This window comes from Marmota monax, unplaced genomic scaffold (assembly GCF_021218885.2).
Source record: "Marmota monax isolate L192 unplaced genomic scaffold, Marmota_monax_Labrador192_F-V1.1 WCK01_AAM20220418_F8-fsc00002, whole genome shotgun sequence".
NCBI lineage: Eukaryota > Metazoa > Chordata > Mammalia > Rodentia > Sciuridae > Marmota > Marmota monax.
Window position 1 is genome coordinate 14900065 of NW_026693571.1, and position 18660 is coordinate 14918724.

At 34.3% G+C, this 18660-nt stretch overlaps 1 protein-coding gene and 1 pseudogene across 1 annotated transcript in view; one reads left to right on the forward strand and one right to left on the reverse strand.

Annotated features, from left to right (window-relative positions):
• The window catches only part of Slc9b1 (solute carrier family 9 member B1), a 57266-nt gene extending 39643 nt beyond the window's left edge, over positions 1-17623 (forward strand). Inside the window, exons 7-11 of the mRNA XM_058583810.1 lie at positions 5935-6041; positions 7276-7425; positions 10697-10805; positions 11783-11919; positions 17173-17623. Of these exons, the coding sequence (XP_058439793.1) occupies positions 5935-6041; positions 7276-7425; positions 10697-10805; positions 11783-11919; positions 17173-17388 (719 nt within the window). The 3' untranslated portion in view covers positions 17389-17623. The remainder of the gene's footprint in view (positions 1-5934; positions 6042-7275; positions 7426-10696; positions 10806-11782; positions 11920-17172) is intronic.
• LOC124102663 (glyceraldehyde-3-phosphate dehydrogenase-like) lies at positions 2600-3544 on the reverse strand (annotated as a pseudogene).
• Positions 17624-18660: the final 1037 nt, after the last annotated feature.

Consider the following 18660-nt stretch of genomic DNA (forward strand, 5'->3'; position numbering starts at 1 on the left):
ATGTCTTTTCCTGTCAGATGAGTCTCCTGTAGGCAGCATATTGTTGGATCTTTTTTTTTAATCCATTCTACTAGCCTGTGTCTTTTGATTGGTGCATTTAAGCCATTAACATTTAGGGTTACTATTGAGATATGGTTCGTATTTCCAGCCATATTTGATTATGTATGTTACTTAACATGATTTGTTTTTCCTCTATGATTAGTTTTTCCTTTACTGTACTACCTCCTGCTGTTGGTTTTCATTGTTATTTTTCATTTCCTCTTCCTGTAATGTTTTGCCAAGGATGTTTTGAAGAGCTGGTTTTCTAGCTGCAAATTCTTTTAACTTTCGTTTATCGTGGAAGATTTTTATTTCATCTTCAATCCTGAAGCTTAATTTCGCTGGATACATGATTCTTGATTGGAACCCTTTTTCTTTCAGCGTTTGAAATATGTTGTTCCAGGATCTTCTAGCTTTCAGAGTCTGTGTTGAAAAATCAGCAGTTATCCTGATTGTTTTACCCCTAAATGTAATCTGCTTCCTCTCTCTTGTGGCTTTTAAGATTATCTCCTTATTCTGTATGTTGGGCATCTTCATTATTATGTGTCTTGGTGTGGATCTCTTATGATTTTGTACATTCGGTGTCCTGTAGGCTTCTAGTATTTGGATTTCTTTTTCATTCTTTAAGTCTGGGAAGTTTTCTAGTATTATTTCATTGAATAGATTGCTCATTCCCTTGGTTTGGACCTCTATACCCTCTTGTATCCCAATAACTCTTAGGTTTGGTTTCTTAATGTTATCCCATAATTCTTGGATGTTCTGCTCATGATTTCTTAACATTCTCGCTGAGCTGTGTATGTTCTTTTCAAGTTGAAAAACTTTGTCTTCGTTGTCTGAAGTTCTATCTTCTAAGTGTTCTACTCTGCTGGTAATACTCTCATTTGAGTTTTTAATTTGGTTTATTGTTTCCTGCATTTCCAGGATTTCTGTTTGTTTGTTTTTTATATCCTCTATCTCCCTATAGAGTTGATCTTTTGCTTCTTGGATTTGTTTATGTAATTCGTTGTCAAAGTGATCTTTCATTGTCTGAATTTGCTGTATAATGTCTTCCTTGAGACTCCAGATCATCTGAAGCATGTATATCCTGAACTCTTTGTCTGACATTCCATCAGCTGCAGATATTACCTCATCTAATGTTGAATTGACCTGTATTGTTTGTGGTCCTTTCTTTCCTTGTCTTTTCATACTGCTCATGATTCTTTCTAGCTTTGTGAAACTGTTGTGTTAATGTTTTTCCCCTTATATGTTTGTATTGTTCTTGTATAGCTCCAAAATCCCTCTTTTGCGGAGAAAGACAATGTTAACAGTTCCCAATATCAACAGTACATCATCTAAGCACAAGTTTTCTTTATTAATACATTTATAGTTAGATTCTAAGTCAATAGATATTGGTTTTAATTATTACTTAAGAATATATTCATTAGTTTCATTAAAGGCATACCATATCTGGTGGCATATAGAAAACTTAATTTCAGATGAAGGATGTTATACTTAGAGGGAAAGGAGAGAGGATATGAGGTTAAACTAACTTAGCACCTTTGGAGAACTCTAACCAATAGACTGGTAATTTATGGAAGAATGTATAGACTCAACCTCCTATCTGTATTTAGATAGTTACCCTATGTATAGATAGCAAAAGTTAGGAGATTGAAAGTGGGATAGAGAGAATACAAATGAAAAAAAGAAAAAAAATAACAAGGAAGAAAAGAGAAATAAGAGAAGGAAAAGGAAAGTAAGATAGAAATAAAGAAAAAAAATGGGGGAAAGGTGGGGTATATGCAATTCCTCTGTATTATATTAGTTGGTAATTCGGTTGTTCATGCACAGTTCTTGGTTTCACATATGTTGAAGTTGTGGAAGAGAGAGAAGAAAAGAGAGAAAGAAAGAGAAATAAAAAGTCTCTCAGAACACTGTTTTCCTTGCTTCCAGTAGGTGGCGTTGTCTATTCCTAGCTTGAGCCTCTGTATTCAGGGTGGTGGGTATAGCCAGTGTGAAAGGAAATGAGCTTCCATCTGTATCTTCCCTACTCTAGTCTCTGAGGTAGAAACCAGGTGCCTGTACAGTTGTTGTTTTGCGTTGATAGCTACAACCCCCAAAAGCTTGTGGGAAATATTTTGAGTTATCGCAGCTAAGGGTGGGGGAGTTGGAAACCGGGTACCTGGATCAGCCGCAGAACCGTGCTGGTAGCCACACCCCCTTTGATGGGTTTTAAGGGTTGATGGGCTTCCTCCGGACTAGCACACGGGGCGGGGCCAGGCTTCCTCCTCCGGTCTGGCTTGGCTGGCGCCAGGCTGCTTCCTCCTCCAGTCTGGCTTGGCTGGCGCCAGGCTGCTTCTAGGGAATTCTTTGGGGTTTTTTGTTTTGTTGTTGTTGTTGTTTGGCTGGGTGCAGTGAACTTCATTGATAGTATATGACAGTAGGGCTCCCTAAGCCTCCTTCTTCAGGGGATCTGAGATGGAAATTGAGAGGAGAAGGGACTGAGTTAGGAGCAGGGACTCTCCAGCAGCTGAGGGCCTCTCTCTTCCTCTGTGTTCTTGCTGGGGCAGATGTCCAGGGGCTCTTACTCCTTGGAGACCATATGGATCATAAGGTCCATAACCCTGTTTCTGTAGCCAAATTCATTGTCAATCCAGGAAATGAGCTTGACAAAGTGGTCATTGAAGGCAATGCCAGCCCAGCATTGAAGGTGAAAGAGTGGGTATCACTGTTAAAGTTTCAGGAGACGACCTGATCCCCAGTATAGCCCAGGATGCCCTTGAGGTAGCCCTGTGATGAATGCTTCACCATCTTCTTGATGTCATCGTATTTGGTAGCTTTCCCAAGTGACATATCAGATACATAGCTGACATTTTGGGAGTGGGCACATGGAAAGCCATACCAGTGAGCTACCCATTCACTTCAGGGCCACAGCCTTGGCAGCACCAGTGGATGCAGGGATGATATTCTGGGAAGCACCAGGACCATCATGCCACAGTTTCCCAGAGGGGCTATCTGTGGTCTTCTGAGTAGCAATGATGTATGAACTGTGGTCATGAGTCTTTCCACAATGCCAAAGTTGTCATGGATGACCTTGGCCAGGGCGGCTAAGCAGTTGGTGGTACAGGAGGCATTGCTGACAATCTTAAGGGAGTGGTCATACTTCTCATGGTTCACATCCATCATAAACATGGGGGCATCAGCAGAAGGGGCAGAGATGGATCACCACCCTTCAAATGAGCCCTGGCTTTCTTCATGGTAGTGAAGACACCAATGGACTTCACAAGATATTCAGTACTAGCATCACCCCATTTGATGTTGGCAAGATCTCATTCCTGGAAGATAGAGATGGATTTTCCATTGATGACAAGCTTCCCGTTCTCAGCCTTGATTGCGCCATTGAATTTACCATGAGTGAAATCATACTGAAACATGTAGACCGTGTAGTTGAGGTCAATAAAGAGGTCACTGATGGCAACAATATCACTTTGCTAGAGTTGAAAGCAAATCCATTCACTCTGACCTTCATCATCACGTCTCAGGGACGCAGCTAGCACTGCACAAGATGAGAAGATGCAGCTGTCTGACAAATGAGGAGAAGCAGAGAGCCTTGTCTTCATTTTTGAAAGACAGATTTGCAGAATATACTATTCTTGGTTGGCAGTTTTCTTTTTACTTTTGGCACTTTGAATATACTATCCCACCATTTTCTGACTTGCAGGGCTTCTACAGAGAATTCTGCTAATATATTATAGAACATTCCTTACATATGACAAGTTACTTTTCTCTTGCTGCTTTCAAATTTCCCTCTTTGTCTTTTACATTTTGATTACAGTGCTCCATTTTAGGTCTCTGAGTTTATCCCACTTGAAGTTCTTTGAGTTTCTTAAATTTGTATGTGACCATTTCCCCTCAAATTTGGAAAACTTACAGCCATTATTCCTTTAATTTGCTCTCTACCCCTTTCTCACTCTTTCCCCCTTCTGAAACATCCACAATGAATACTCGGATCTTATTAATGGCATTCTGTAAGTCCTTTATGCTCTCTTTGTTGTTCTTTACTCTTTTTTTTTTTCCTCTTCTGACTCAATAATTTCAAATGAGGGCCGGGGTTGTGGCTCAGTGGTAGAACGCTTGCCTAGCATGCATAAGGCAGTGGTTTCTATCCCCAGCACCACATAAAAATAAATAAAATAAAGGTATTGTGTCCATCTACAACTAAAAAAAAATTTAAATAATAATAATTTCAAATAAACTATCTTCCATTTCACTGAACCTTTCTTCTGCTTGGTACAATCTACCATTGAACACCTCTAGTGAATTTTTCCATTTAGTTATTATATTTGCTAGTCCTGGAATTTTTATATGGTTCTTTTTTATAGTTTCTATCTCTTTGTTGTTATTCTCATTTTTTTAATGCATCATTTCCTGACTTATTTAGTTGGCTATTAATGTTCTCATAGAATATCTTTAAGATATTTTTTTTTTTTTGCATTTTTTGTCAGATCATTCACAGATCTTTATTTCTTTAAGATCTGGAGATTTAGTTTGCTCCTTTAGTTTGGTTAAGGCTCCTTTGTATGCCTTGCTTTTTCTTTTCTTTTTTTTTTTTTTTCCCCGAAGGGATTTAGCATTTGAAAACACTTCCACCATTCCCAGTCTTTATTGAATGACTTCATACAAAAGACCTTCATTAATTAGCCTGGCTATCAATTCTGAGGGCTTCTAAAACTTTTTCTGGGATGCATCCTCTTTGGTGTATGCAAGTAATATTCCATTTAGAGAGGTTTTCCAGTTTCTTTTTCTGGAGCTTTTGCTCCCTCTGTTTTCTGTGGCTCTGACCTCTCCTTTGTTCTCAGCAGCACTCAGGTTTGTTCAAAATATGCAGATTTGGAGCCAAATAAGATAGACCAAGTACCTCAGGCAACCTCCTAAAGTTCTAACATTCTCTTTCCCTTTCAGTAGAGAAGTGGCAAGTTGGGTATTTTCTCCCAGACTTGCCACCCTGTACATGTTTGGGTAAGGACCATCATAGGTATCATGTAGTATCTGTTCTTACTAGTTTCCATGCCACTATTCTTGGCATTGCACTTGCCTAAGTTACTACAACTTCTTAATTTTCTTATGAAGTTCCTTAAAGGAGTTTGGACCATATATTGTAACTTATTGGACCATTATTCAGTCAATGTCTTTGTGGGACATCAATGGTTGGGGCTTCCCTGTCTACCATCTTGCTAGCATTACTCTGTTTCTATTACTTTTAATGGAAAAAAATTTCTAAAATAAATACTTACATACTTTGGCTAGTTCAATACCCAGAGGAGAACTGAACTGTTTTTCTAACTGAGGATAAGATGTTTTTGTTTGTTTATTATATTTTATTGCTAAGAACTACAAATATGGAAATATTATATCCATGGACATAAAATATATTGTAAACTCAGTCAACCCATAGCTATTTCTAGGATTGACCCAAGAATAAAATTATTTTACATTGTTGCTGTTCTTTTTAAATTATTTATTTATTTATTTATTTTGCATAATAGCACATCACATCAGAAAAGCCATTTGCTAAGTAAGTGCTATAAATACTTCGTTGTTAGTCTCTTTCTGTTCTGTAGCTTACCTGATCTTGTAGTTTAGGGTGGCTAAAGTGAACCTGTTGTAACTTATTACTTCTTTGTTTACAATGGAAAGTTATGAGATGTGTGTACTTGTTAAATTGTTTGAAAGTACACATTTAATTTCAAGTAGATCTAAATAGGTTTTCACATATATCACTATTAAAGGTCCAATTTTGTGTATTTTTTTCTGTAAAATGTTACCTTCCTTCAAATCACGTAGCTTTGATTTTCTGATGTATAGTGTGTGTGAAAATATTTCTCTCTGAAAAGTTTCCCTTATTGTGTGCCCTTACAGGTGGTGTAATTGATAATATTCTGTCATCTTTGTGGGACATACTTGTTGGTGTGCTGGTAGGAACTGTTTTGGGATGTTTTATTCGATATTTTCCAAGTGCTGATCAGGTAAATAAAAAAGTTAACCTGTTGTGTAACATTACAGAGTAATAATTAGCTTTCTATCACTATTATGAACCTGAGATAATTAAATTATAGAAGAAAAGGTTTATTTTGGCCAACAGTTTTTGAGATGTCCAATCAATTGGACCCATGAATTTGGATGTGTAGCATGGCAGTATATCATGGCTCACACATGGCAGAGCAAAACCATTTACATCATGATCCAGGGAGCAAAAGAACGATAGGAAGGGAAGGGGTCCAACAGTCCCCTTTGTGAGCATACTCCCTTAATGGTCTGAAGACTCCCACAAGGTCCCCACCTCTCAAAGTTTCTACCATCTCCCAATAGCCCCACATTGGTGAGCAAGTCTTTAACATGTGGGCTTTTGGGAGGCATTCAACATCCAAACCATATCATCTGGTATTAGACATTTCTTTCCACAATTTGAACTTTGGGAAGAGCTTTGAAATATTAAATTTCATACCTAACTCTCTTCTCCCAAAGTAATCTTCATCGCCCCTATTCAGTTCTTAAAATTGAACACAGTTGTGACTGATACAGGTCAATGGCCTTGATTGATGTCTCTGATGAATAAAGAGTTACAGAAAAGTGTACCTACCTGAAAGTATCCCTCTTCATTCTGTTTCACCCCTTTCCCACAAATTGCTTATTGATATTTGTCAGTTTTCCCTAATACTTTTCCCTAAATTTTCCTTTAAACACATTGGGAGAAGATAGGTTCCCCCTTACCTCTGCTTTATTTTCTGACTTAAATTTGTTCTTGCTGTCCTTTGACAAAGGCAACACTGTTAAACACAAGCCTTTCCTTCCCTAAAGGATGTGCCATTACTCTTATTTCTGTAATTCCCATCCTGACCTACCTGTAGCTGTTACTTTGACTGAAAAGATATTAAAAAAATATATTTTTTAAGAATTCATTGAATATATGGAACTGAAGACTATATAGGGTTATCCTTTCTTCGCTTTCAGTTGAAATATTATAACAGTTTTACTGATGTCACTCTCAGAAATGTATCAGAAGATGAAAGTTTAAAGTTTGCAAATTTTGTTACTTGGTAACAAGTGTGCTGAAATATTTAGTGAGGAAGAAAATCAACATTTTAGATACTACTTAATACAGCATTTAGAGACTTGATAGCAAAGGGTCAAAAATAAATGATAGATAATGCCAAATCTTATATATTTAATATAAAACAAATTTTAAATATCTATTTCTAGGAAAAACTTTCATTGAAGAGGGCATTCCTTATTTTGAGTATGTGTATTTCTGCTGTCTTAGGCAGTCAACGTATTGGTTTACATGGATCTGGAGGATTATGCACACTAGTGTCATCTTTCCTTGCAGGGACAAAATGGTCCAAAGATAAGGTGAATATTTTTAATACATCATTTTTTAAAGATAATTAATTTTTATATCTCTAATCAACATTTAGAAAATCTCCCCACTCTACTTGAAAGATGTTTTATTTCCTCAAGGAAGTGTATGAAACAATCAAGGAAATAAAATATTTAGAAAAAGTGCCTGGAAATATACTAAAATGCAAAAAAAGTTGAGTTATAGTATCAGACTTCACTCTTCCCAAAATATTATGTAATATTAACTTAATTATTTTCTTCATTAAAATTTTATTTGTTCAATTAATCCATGAAAAATTCATAAAAGATTAAAACATATAGAATAAAATGTAAAAGATTCCCTCATCCCCCACATTCTTAAATATCCAACTCCCTTCCCCAAATTAAGCATTTGTTCTGACCAAACCTTCATTTGTAAACATTTAGATCTTTCAGTTTTTTTGATAAAGGTGGTAATGTTAGGAACAATCTTGTTCATGTGTCTTATTGCATATATAAAAGTACTTTGCATGTATATAAATACTTCTGTAGGATTAATTTCCTGGAAATAGAATGTCTATGTTAAGAAATAGTCTGTTTTTATTTTTCTGGGTACTGTTAAATTATACTCCTGCCAACATTTATAGAGAGTATCTAATATTTCAGTTCTATTTTTTAATGATCCAATGACTAAAAATCTATATGATGTTATTTTTCTTTATTTACATTTCTCTAATTAGTAGTGGACAAAACTTCATGTATTCTTCATTAACTACCTATTGAATTCTTGGTCTATTCCTATTCCTATGCCTTTTGCTTCTAATTTATAGTTTCTCCATATGCTAGGACTACTGTGTGTGTGTATATATTCATATAATTTTTGCTTATCTTCAACTTTGTTTATGTTGTATTTTATGTGGAAGTGAAATTTTCTATAGCCACACCTATCCGTTTTTCCCTTTATGGTTCTGGATTCTACATCTTGTTTAAGGACTTCCTCATCCAAGATTATAAGATTATAAACATCATAAAGATATACTGTTTTCTATATTGTCATCTAATACTTTGGTGGTTATTGCTTGTTTATTTTTTTTCTGCATTTAGTTTTTTAATCCATCTGGAATTCATCTTTGTGAATGCTGTAAAGTAATGCTATAGGAATACCTCTGTGTGTCTATGTATTCATAGACACACATATATACTTATATATAACAGATATGCATAAACACACATGTATGTATATACATGTATACATACACGTATTGGCTAGTCAGTTTTCAATTATTTGTTTATTAACCCATTAATTGTTCAGTTTTTATTTTGTTCTTGTTTTTGTACTGGGAATTGAACCCAGGTGTGTTTTACCACTGCTACATCCCCAGTCCTTTTTATTGTTTGAGACAGGGTCTAAGTTGCTGGCCTCAAACTTGCAATCCTCCTGCCTCAGCCTCCTGAGTAACTGGGATTACAGGCATATGCCACTATGCCCAGCAATTATTCAGTTTTGCTAAGTACATATTTTAACATTAGTTAAATTCTGAACTTATGCCAATACCAATCTAATTTAAATCACTGCAGTTTTATGTCTCAAAATCTAATATAGAAATTATCCCCATTAAACAGTTTCTTAATGTATTTCTTGGCTATTTCTGCCCATTATTCTTTCTTAGATTAATTTTATAATCAGCTTGAGAAGTTCCCTACCCAAAATGTAGACCCAAAATGTAGTCCAATATAATCATGATTATATAATTAATTAAGTGGTTAATAATTAATGAAATAGGAGTTTGTGGTTATGGCTTAGCGGTGAAGCGCTTGCCCTTCAGTGTGAGGCACTGGGTTCGATCCTCAGCACCACATAAAAATAAATAAACAAAATAAAGTTGTGTCCATCTACAACTAAAAAATAGAAACTAAAAATTTTTTAAAATGAATGAATACAAGTTAAAAGTAAAATGAAAACTACAAGAATTCCTTTGTATATGATAAAAGAAATTAAAATGAATAGTTTAAAGATTAAAATAAATAGGATAATATGCTATAAAGAAGAAATAATAATAATTGTTTTGTTTTTACTTTTTTTAACTTTTACAATCAAATAATTTTTAATCAGAAAGCTCAATCTTAAAGGGAAATGTTATGAAGATAGTTTGTGTCCTAAGCAAGAGTCATCAGAATTCTTTTGTACATTCTATACGATGACAAGCCCAGATGGAGACTAAAATCTTTTCATCCCGAATCCTGGAGAAGAGTTAGTATGCTGTTATGCCAAATGGCACTTTTCCTTTAATCTTTTCATTGGGAAGTGGCACTGGGAGGGAATCCTTCCCAGAAAGGAGAGACAGACTGGCAACTAAAGAAGAATCTAATAAACATTTTGTTTTAGTATTAAGGGAAAACATTTTTTTAATTAATTTATTTATTTTTAGTTGTAGATGGCACAATACCTTTATTTTATTTATTTATTTTTGTGTGGTGCTGAGGATCAAACCCAGTGCCTCATACATGCTAGGCTAGCACTCCACCACTAAGCTACAACCCCAGCCCAAGGAAAAAATAACTTTGAGGTAATCAATATGAGTCCTTTGGAAGCAGGCCTAAAATAGAGAACCAAATTGTTTTTTTCCTAGCAGCTTATAGCATCTCGGTATTCACTCTCATTGCAGTGGGTTTCAGGTTCATTGTTAGTAGAGGTCTTCTCAAGTTCCTTCCAAGAGCTCAAATGTTTGCATGAGCTGGGTATGCTTTCATCAGGCATAATATGATTCTCTCAGTTCAGTTATCTTACAAAGAAATAATTGCACAAAAATTAACCTACTCAATTTTTATTAATTAGGTTTTAACATTTCTCCTAAAAATAAAATATCTTAAGTTTATTAAATTTTAAGTAATTTTAAGAGTAACTGGAGAATATTATGCTAAGCAAAATAAGCCAATCCCAAAGAACCAAAGGCTGAATGTTTTCTCTGATAAGCGGATGCTAATTCATAATAGGGAAAGTTGGCTAGGAAAGAATAGAAGAATAGAAGTAATAGGGGATTGAAGGGGGGGTTATGGGGGTAGGAATGATGGTAGAATGAATCGGACATTATTACCCTATGTGCATATATGATTACACAACCAGTGTAACTCTACATCATGTATAACCAGAAGAATGAGAAGTTATACCCCATTTATGTATTATGTGTCAAAATGCATGCTACTATCATGTATAACTAATTAGAACAAATTAAAAACACAGTAAATTCTCAAATGCAACTATCTTTACACACAATAACTATAAATATATTTCTTTTTTACACAGATTAAGGTCCAAAATATTGTTGCACAAACCTGGAATGTTTTTCAACCTCTTCTTTTTGGTTTAGTTGGATCAGAAGTAACTGTTTCATCTCTTGAATCAAATACTATTGGTAAGAATAATTAAAGCACAAAAGATATAAGATTCAAAAATATTTAAGAAAGTTATAAATACTTTATTCTTTCTAATAATGTATCTTTGACTACAGAGACCTTCTTTAGAAACTCATGATAATGTAATGTATTTGCTCTTCCTTGACCCTAATTGGTTTTGGTTTTACTTTTAGTTGTCTGTTTTTTTGTTATGTTAATTTTTTTAGTTGTAGATGAACACAATAACTTTATTTATTTATTTTTGTGTGGTGCTGAGGAATGAACCCAGCGCCTCACACGTGCTAGGCAAGTGCTCCTCCTCCACTGAACCACACCCCCAGCCCTGGTTTTTGTTTTCTAACCAAACATACTACTTAATATCTTCCCTGAGTGATCTGATGAAATAAAGATTAAGATTTATTTTCTTAGATGAATATAGATACCACCAGATATTTTCATTTAAAAGTATTCCAAAAAAATGTCTATTAGTTCAGAATTGCAGAAGTTCAATTCAAATTCTATTAGTTCAGAATAAAGTAAATGTCTTCTGTCTCATTTCTCATGGAACTCCCACCATTAGATAATCTCTGGCACTTTATGCCAAAGTTTCAATCATATTTGCATTCTTTATAATTATTATTTTTTTGTTTTTGGTACCAGGGATTCAACTCAGGGCCACTCGACCACTGAGCCACATCCCCAGCACTATTTTGTATTTTATTTAAAGACAGGGTTTCACTGAGTTGCTTAGAGCCTTGCTGAATTGTCGAGGCTGGCTTTGAACTCAAGAGTCTCCTGCCTCAGCCTCCCAAGCCACTGGGATTACAGGCGCATACCACCGCGGCCAGCTGCTTATAATTATTATTTTTACAGAAAAGTAGACATAAAGTTGCAACAGCTTTAAGACATTTAAAGTTTTAGAAATAGTATCTCTAGACATAAAGAACCATTTCTTCTCAATTATTTTGGTATTTATGTTTGTTTGTATCTGTTACAGGGCTGTGTGTTATTACCTTGAGTTTGGCAGTGTGTGTTCGAATTTTAATGACATTTGTATTGATGTGTTTTGCTGGTTTTACTTTTAAGGAGAAAATATTTATTGCTTTAGCGTGGTTGCCCAAGGCAACAGTCCAGGTAAGAAATAGGAAGTCATTGTAATAATTTTAATCTTGATGATTTTTCATGATTCTTAAAGAAAAATGTTACTCCAATCACAAAATGCACAAAATATGTGATATTTAACCTTACTTTTAAAATGTTTGATAACTGTTTATTGAAATTAATGGAACTTTTAAAAAATGTTTCAAAAGTACTTATTCTGAAAATTTTAAATGTACTTTTCATGACAAATACTTCCTAAATTTTATACAAATATTTTTCTACTTTCCTAAAATATAAAATAAGAATATATTTTATATTTTGCTGAATATTATAGAGTTAAATGTTTTGATTTTAAAGTGGAAGTACTTTGGGTTTTTTTTTTATCTTTCCTAAAGAATGGGTTATCTTTCTTAACCTTGCCAATCACTCCACCACATGAATGCCTATGAAATTTTTAATTATACATTTATTTTGATGACTATTGTTTTGAACAACCAACAATAAAAAAAAATAGTCAAATTCCCTCAATATATTATATAGGAATGATAGGGACAGTATCTAGTTTTTGGTGTTCTGTTTTTTTTTTGTTGTTGTTTGTTTGTTTGTTTGTTTTTAATTTTTTCCCCTAGGATTTAATAGTCATTAAAAGGCAGGAGGAATGTATAATGCTTACAAAATGAATGAAGGAAGAGGGAGACATTATAGTTTTGCCCTATTATTCAGTGATATTCTCCTCTTATTAAAAGACATTGCTATTTGTTAGACTGCTTAACCTGGCAACAAAATACTTTAATTTTCTGGATTTTTTTCTCTATTGTTTTCAAAACAGAAGGTTATAAATTTCCATGCAACAAATTCTCTGATATCATGGTTACAAAAGCAGGCCCATTAAGGGTAGTCTTTCTCTTTTAAATATTGTTACTTAACTTTAACCTCAGCTAAGTTACTTCTTAATTTCTTAGTGCCTCAATCTGCTCATTTCATAGTGATATCTGTGCATCTACTGCAGAGTGGTGTTGTGAGGATTAATTAAATAATCCATGCAAAGCGCTTAGCATAATCTCTGGCACATGGGTAGTTCTCAGTTAACAATGTTATTATTTATTTTATTTTACCTTCAAGTAATATAAATAATGATAACTGTTTTTAACCTCTGCCATGGAGGTTAAAATAATAATTAATCTACAAAAGAAATATCTATTACTCTATTCTCCCTCCTTCCAATGATACACTTGCAATTATTTTCTTTGCTCATTTTTAAAATTGTACTTATTTACTTATTCTAATTAGGTATACATATGTATCTAATGCATTTTGATTCATTGTACATAGTGACAGCACTAATTTTCATTTCTCTGGTTTTTCACGATCCTCACACCATATGTGCAGTCATACATGTACCTAGGGTAATGATGTCCATCTCATTCCACTATCTTTCCTGCCCCCGTGCACCCTTCCTTCCCCTCCCTCCCTTTGCCCAATCACAGTTCCTCCATTTTTCCCAATCATCTCCCCCCATTATGGATCAGCATTCACTTATTAGAGAGAACATTCAGCCTTTGTTTGGGATAGGCTTACTTCGCTTAGCATTATATTCTCCAACTCCATCCCTTTACCTGCAAATGCCATTATTTTATTTTCTTTTAATGCTGAGATATATTCCATTGTGTATATATACCACAGGTTTTTTTAATCCATTCATCTATTGAAGGGCATCTAGTTTGGTTTCACAGTCTAGCTATTGCGAATTGAGCTGCTATACACATTGATGTGGATGTGTTACTACAGCATGCTGATTTTAAGTCCTTTGGGTATAGACCGAGTGGTGGGATAGCTGGGTCAAATGGTGGTTCCATTCCCAGATTTCCAAGGAATCTCCATACTACTTTCCAGATTGGTTGCACCAATTTGCAGTCCCACCAGTAGTGTATGAGTGTGCCTTTTCCCCCACATCCTTGCCAACATTTATTATTGCTTGTATTCTTAATAGCTGCCATTTGACTGGAGTAAGATGAAATCTTAGAGTAGTTTTGATTTGCATTTCTCTAATTGCTAAAGGTGTTAAACATTTTTTCGTATATTTATTGGTTGATTGTACATCATTTTCTGAGAAGTGTCTGTTCAGTTCCTTGGCCCATTTATTGATTGGATTGTTTTGGGGTTTTGCTTTTGTTTTTGTTTTTTGGATGTTAAGATTTTTGAATTCTTTATATATCCTGGAGATTAGTGCTGTATCTGACAAGCATATGGCAAAAATGTCCTCCCAAAATGTAGGTGCTCTCTTCATCTCATTGATTGTTTCTTTTGCTGAGAAGAAGCTTTTTAGTTTGAATCGATTCCACTTATTGATTCTTAATTTTTATTTCTTGCACTTTCGGAGTCTTGTTAACAATGTTATTATTTATTTTATTTTACCTGGCCTAAAATAAAATAAAATATTATTTATTTTATTTTAATATTTTATTATTTATTTTATTTTAGGCCAGGGCCTAAAAATCCAATGTGATGTAGATTTGGGCCTACTTTTTCCTCCATTAGGCACAGGGTCTCTGATTTAATTCATAAATCCTTGATCCACCTGAGTTGGATTTTATGCATGAGGAGAGATAGGGGTTTAGTTTCATTTTGCTGCATATGGCTTTCCAGTTTTCCCAGCACCATTTATTGAAGAGGCTATCTTTCCTCCACTGTATATGGCACCTTTGTCTAGTATGAGATAACTGTATTTATATGGGTTTGTCTTTGTGTCTTCTATTCTGTACCATTGGTCTACATGCCTATTTTGGTGCCAATATCATGCCATTTTTATTATTATAGCTTTGTAGTATAGTTTAAGGTCTGGTATTGTGATGCCACCTGCTTCACTCTTCCTGCTAAGGATTGCTTTGGCTATTCTGGGTCTCTTATTCTTCCGAATGAATTTCATGATTGCTTTTTCCATTTCTACACTTGCAGGTTTTTTAAAAATATTTCTTCTTAAGTTTTAGGTGGACATTATATCTTTATTTTACATTTATGAGGTGCTGAGGATCGAACACAGTGCCTTGTGCATGCTAGGCGAGCACTCTATCACTGAGCCACAACCCCAGCCCCTACACTTTCAGTTTTATAGGTAATATGAGAAGAACCACCCACTCAAGTCCTACTGTATTTTATTCTTTTCTTTCCTTTTTTCCCCTCCATTCTTTGCTGCTAAAATAAAACTGACAAAGCTTCAGTCCTTTCTCTTATTTCTCTATTTAAAGATACTGATGAAAAATAGAATGGAAAAATAGAAGATATCAAGAGAGTAAATAAAGAATTTAGTTCACAAATGTAAAATCAATTTACTAAATGGATTCTTCTAAAGAAATAACATTAAACCTCAGTCATTAAGTGTGAATCATTTATCACCTACTGGTAGTTCCTATAGAGTTATCAAGATGATTAAATAAATTAATAAAATTAATAAATATACAGCTTTAAGAATACTACTTGAGGGCTGGGGCTGTAGCTCAGTGATAGAGCATTTGCCTCACACATGTAAGGCACTGATTTTAATCCTCAGCACCACATAAATAAATAAAATAAAGGTATTGTGTCCATCTACAACTAAGAATATTAACAAAAAAATAGAAGAAGAAATACTTGATGTAATCCCGGCAGCTCAGGAGACAGGCAGGAGGATTGCAAGTTCAAAGTCAGCTGCAGCAATTTAGTGAGTCCCTAAGCATTTTAGCAAGACCCTGTCTCAAAATTAAAAGAATAAAAGGGGCTGGGGATGTGGCTTAGTGGTTAAGTGCCCCTGGGTTCAAGCCCCACTACCAGAAAAGAAGAGTACTTAACATACGACAAATTCTATATAACTATGTAAAAATTAATATTAGTATCACCATTATCGCCATCATCATCTCTTATTAGTAATAGTTTCTTGACTGTTCTTTCATGTTCAAAATGTTTCATGTTCTTTTCTAAACTTAAGATTCTTTAAAGTTGATTTTCTGTATAATTTATCTTTTTCTTCCTGGCATCTAGCACAATGGCTTTTGCTCGGTAAACAGAAAGTTAACAAAAACAATACCAACTTTAATCACTGATTTGGGATATGGAAACTAATCTTAAATTGAGGGCTTCTTTTGCCATAATGTCCCAACTCAGATGAAATGTTTCTACCATGATGCCATTACTTTGCATCTCCATAGAAGTTATATTTATATTTAATTCCTAAAAATGTCAAGGCAATTTCTTGCCTAGATAGATATTGCCTAGATAGATAAATATAAAGAAAGAAGGTTATGCCTCCAAGGTGGAGAACACCTGTAATTCTAGCAATTGGTAGGTTGATCAGGAGAATCACAAGTTTCAAAGCCAATCAGGGTAATTTATGAAGACCCTGTCTCTACATAAAAATTAAAATTAAAAAAAGAGATAGGGATGTATCTCAATGGGAAAGACCTCTAAGTTCAATCCTTAGTATCACAAAAAAAATAAAGGCTTTTGTTTTATGTTACTAAAAATAAATATAATAGAAGATTACCTACAGGGAGAAAGATATGACTAAGTAAGTTCATTCTGTAACAGAATTCAAAGACATCCATTTCCTGGAGGGAATGAGGAGCAAGTGGAAAGAGTAAAACTCAAAATTATCTGAAAACCTACTATGTGCCAGATGTTCTTTGCATTTTCATATTTAATTCCCACAACCATCCAGTGAAGTAAATATTATGTTATTATTTTTACAATTAATTCAGTCAAGGAACTTGAGCCACTTTTAAAAGATCACTCATCTGGTTGCTGCAAAAAGAGAAGTCAAACTCAGTTTGCCAGATTCTAAACCTCTTCTCAATTCTGTATCCCAGGGTGGAAGAACAGTAAGAGCAGCAAATCCTTGAGAATGCTGAGAAACCTCAATATTTTCATTCTCTTGTTGCAGCCAAGAACCTAGTGGTGTGTGGTAAAGGCAACCAAGCAAAATTTTGGTTCACTTAGAACTGGCAAGGTTCTGAGGGCAATTTGAACACACAAAAGAGAAATTTGAACATGGGAAACCTAAAGGGACAGGAGTACAAAATCAGTCCCAAAATATCTGCACACTGGTTTGTCACTGGTACTCTTCCTCCACATAATATTTGCTAGAAAGAACATAGAACAGATGAGTAATGTATGAAAAGCCCTCATTTTTAGTCTTCTTTTTTTCCCAACAGTCTAGTGTTAAATTTTATTTATTTTAGCAGAGCCATCTACTGTTATTATATGTTAACTTTGATTAACATTTTTCTTTATGTCCCATTTCACCCCTACATGCAGGCTGTTTTAGGTCCTCTGGCTCTAGAAACAGCAAGGCTCTCCAATTTCAACTTGATACCGTATTCAAAGGATGTGATGACAGTAGCATTTTTAGCCATCTTGATCACGGCTCCAAATGGGGCTCTACTTATTGGCATTCTGGGGCCCAAAATACTTACACGCCATAATGATCCAGACAAAATAAAACTGCATTTGCCAAATGAAGCCCATCATTAAAAAGCTTATTTGCCATTGCCCACCTGCTTGTTTTAATGAATTATCTCACATGAAAGAAAAATATTAAAGTACAAATATATGGAGACTGTACATAGAACCCAGGATTTAGAAAATATGTGATTTCTCTACAAGAGCTTTTCTCTGATTTTTGCTTCTAAAGTAAATTTAATAAAAACAGTATTAAATGGAATGTTCTCTTAGTATTTACATATTTCAAAAACAAAGTTAATCTGTAAACACCCTAGAAGGATTGAAAGTAATCCATAAAGCTAAACTTGATGTCATAATACAAACTAAATATAAAAAATTAATGACAGAAAAAAAAACTTGGAATGTTGAATGTGGTAAAATAACCTGTTTCCCAATGGCAGAAGCAGGATTACCCATCAGTATTTCAGTTAAAAAGATGATCAGGAAAAGGAAAAAAATGACAGGAATGAAACACATTAACTTTAAGTGGGTCAACTAAATAGATTTTAAATTCTAGGTTTAGTGACTCCCTGAATAAATAAGTTGAATAAAAGAGTGAAAGTTAGTCTTTTATTCCTTCTGTTATGTCCTTAAAATGAAAATCCAGCTTAGCAATTTTTAAATGAAACACTACTGGTGTCTTTTGATTACAGAAATAATATAAATCACAAATGGAAATAAACTGTATATTTTCAATTAATATTTTTAAATCCAGGAATTAAAGACAGTCTGCAGGAAATCAAAGATTAATAGATTTCTCTCTATATGAGTTCTGGCTGATGAAATTTACTGTGCTAATATAAAACATCACAAAATAAAGTTTCAGTTGACTTCAAGATTATTTCAAAGTTTAGAGGAGTCATGGGAAAGCTTTTCAAATGGCCTTGTTGAATGATCTTTTAAAAATTGTTCAGGTTTCTTTGGCAAGGTCTCTTTTCCTTTTATACACAAGCAAGCTATTAAAATAGCACAAAATATATAATTTACAAATAAATTTGCCAAGTGAAGCCACTAAGATTTAAGGCAATCAAAACTATGTGTCATTTCACAGAGACACAGAAAGGAAAGAGCCTGAGTTTTTGTATCACCACTTGAAAAATAATATCTGCCAATCAGATATATCTGCTCTTGAACTTATTATGTGAATAAGAAATAAACTTGTATTGTATTTGAACATAGATGTATAACTATCTATTGTTTCTATTAAAATCAAGACCTTGAGTATAATACATTACCAAAACTGGCAAAAGTACAACATTCCTAGGTAACTCTGGGGAAAGAAAAAATAGCTACTGTTTTAGT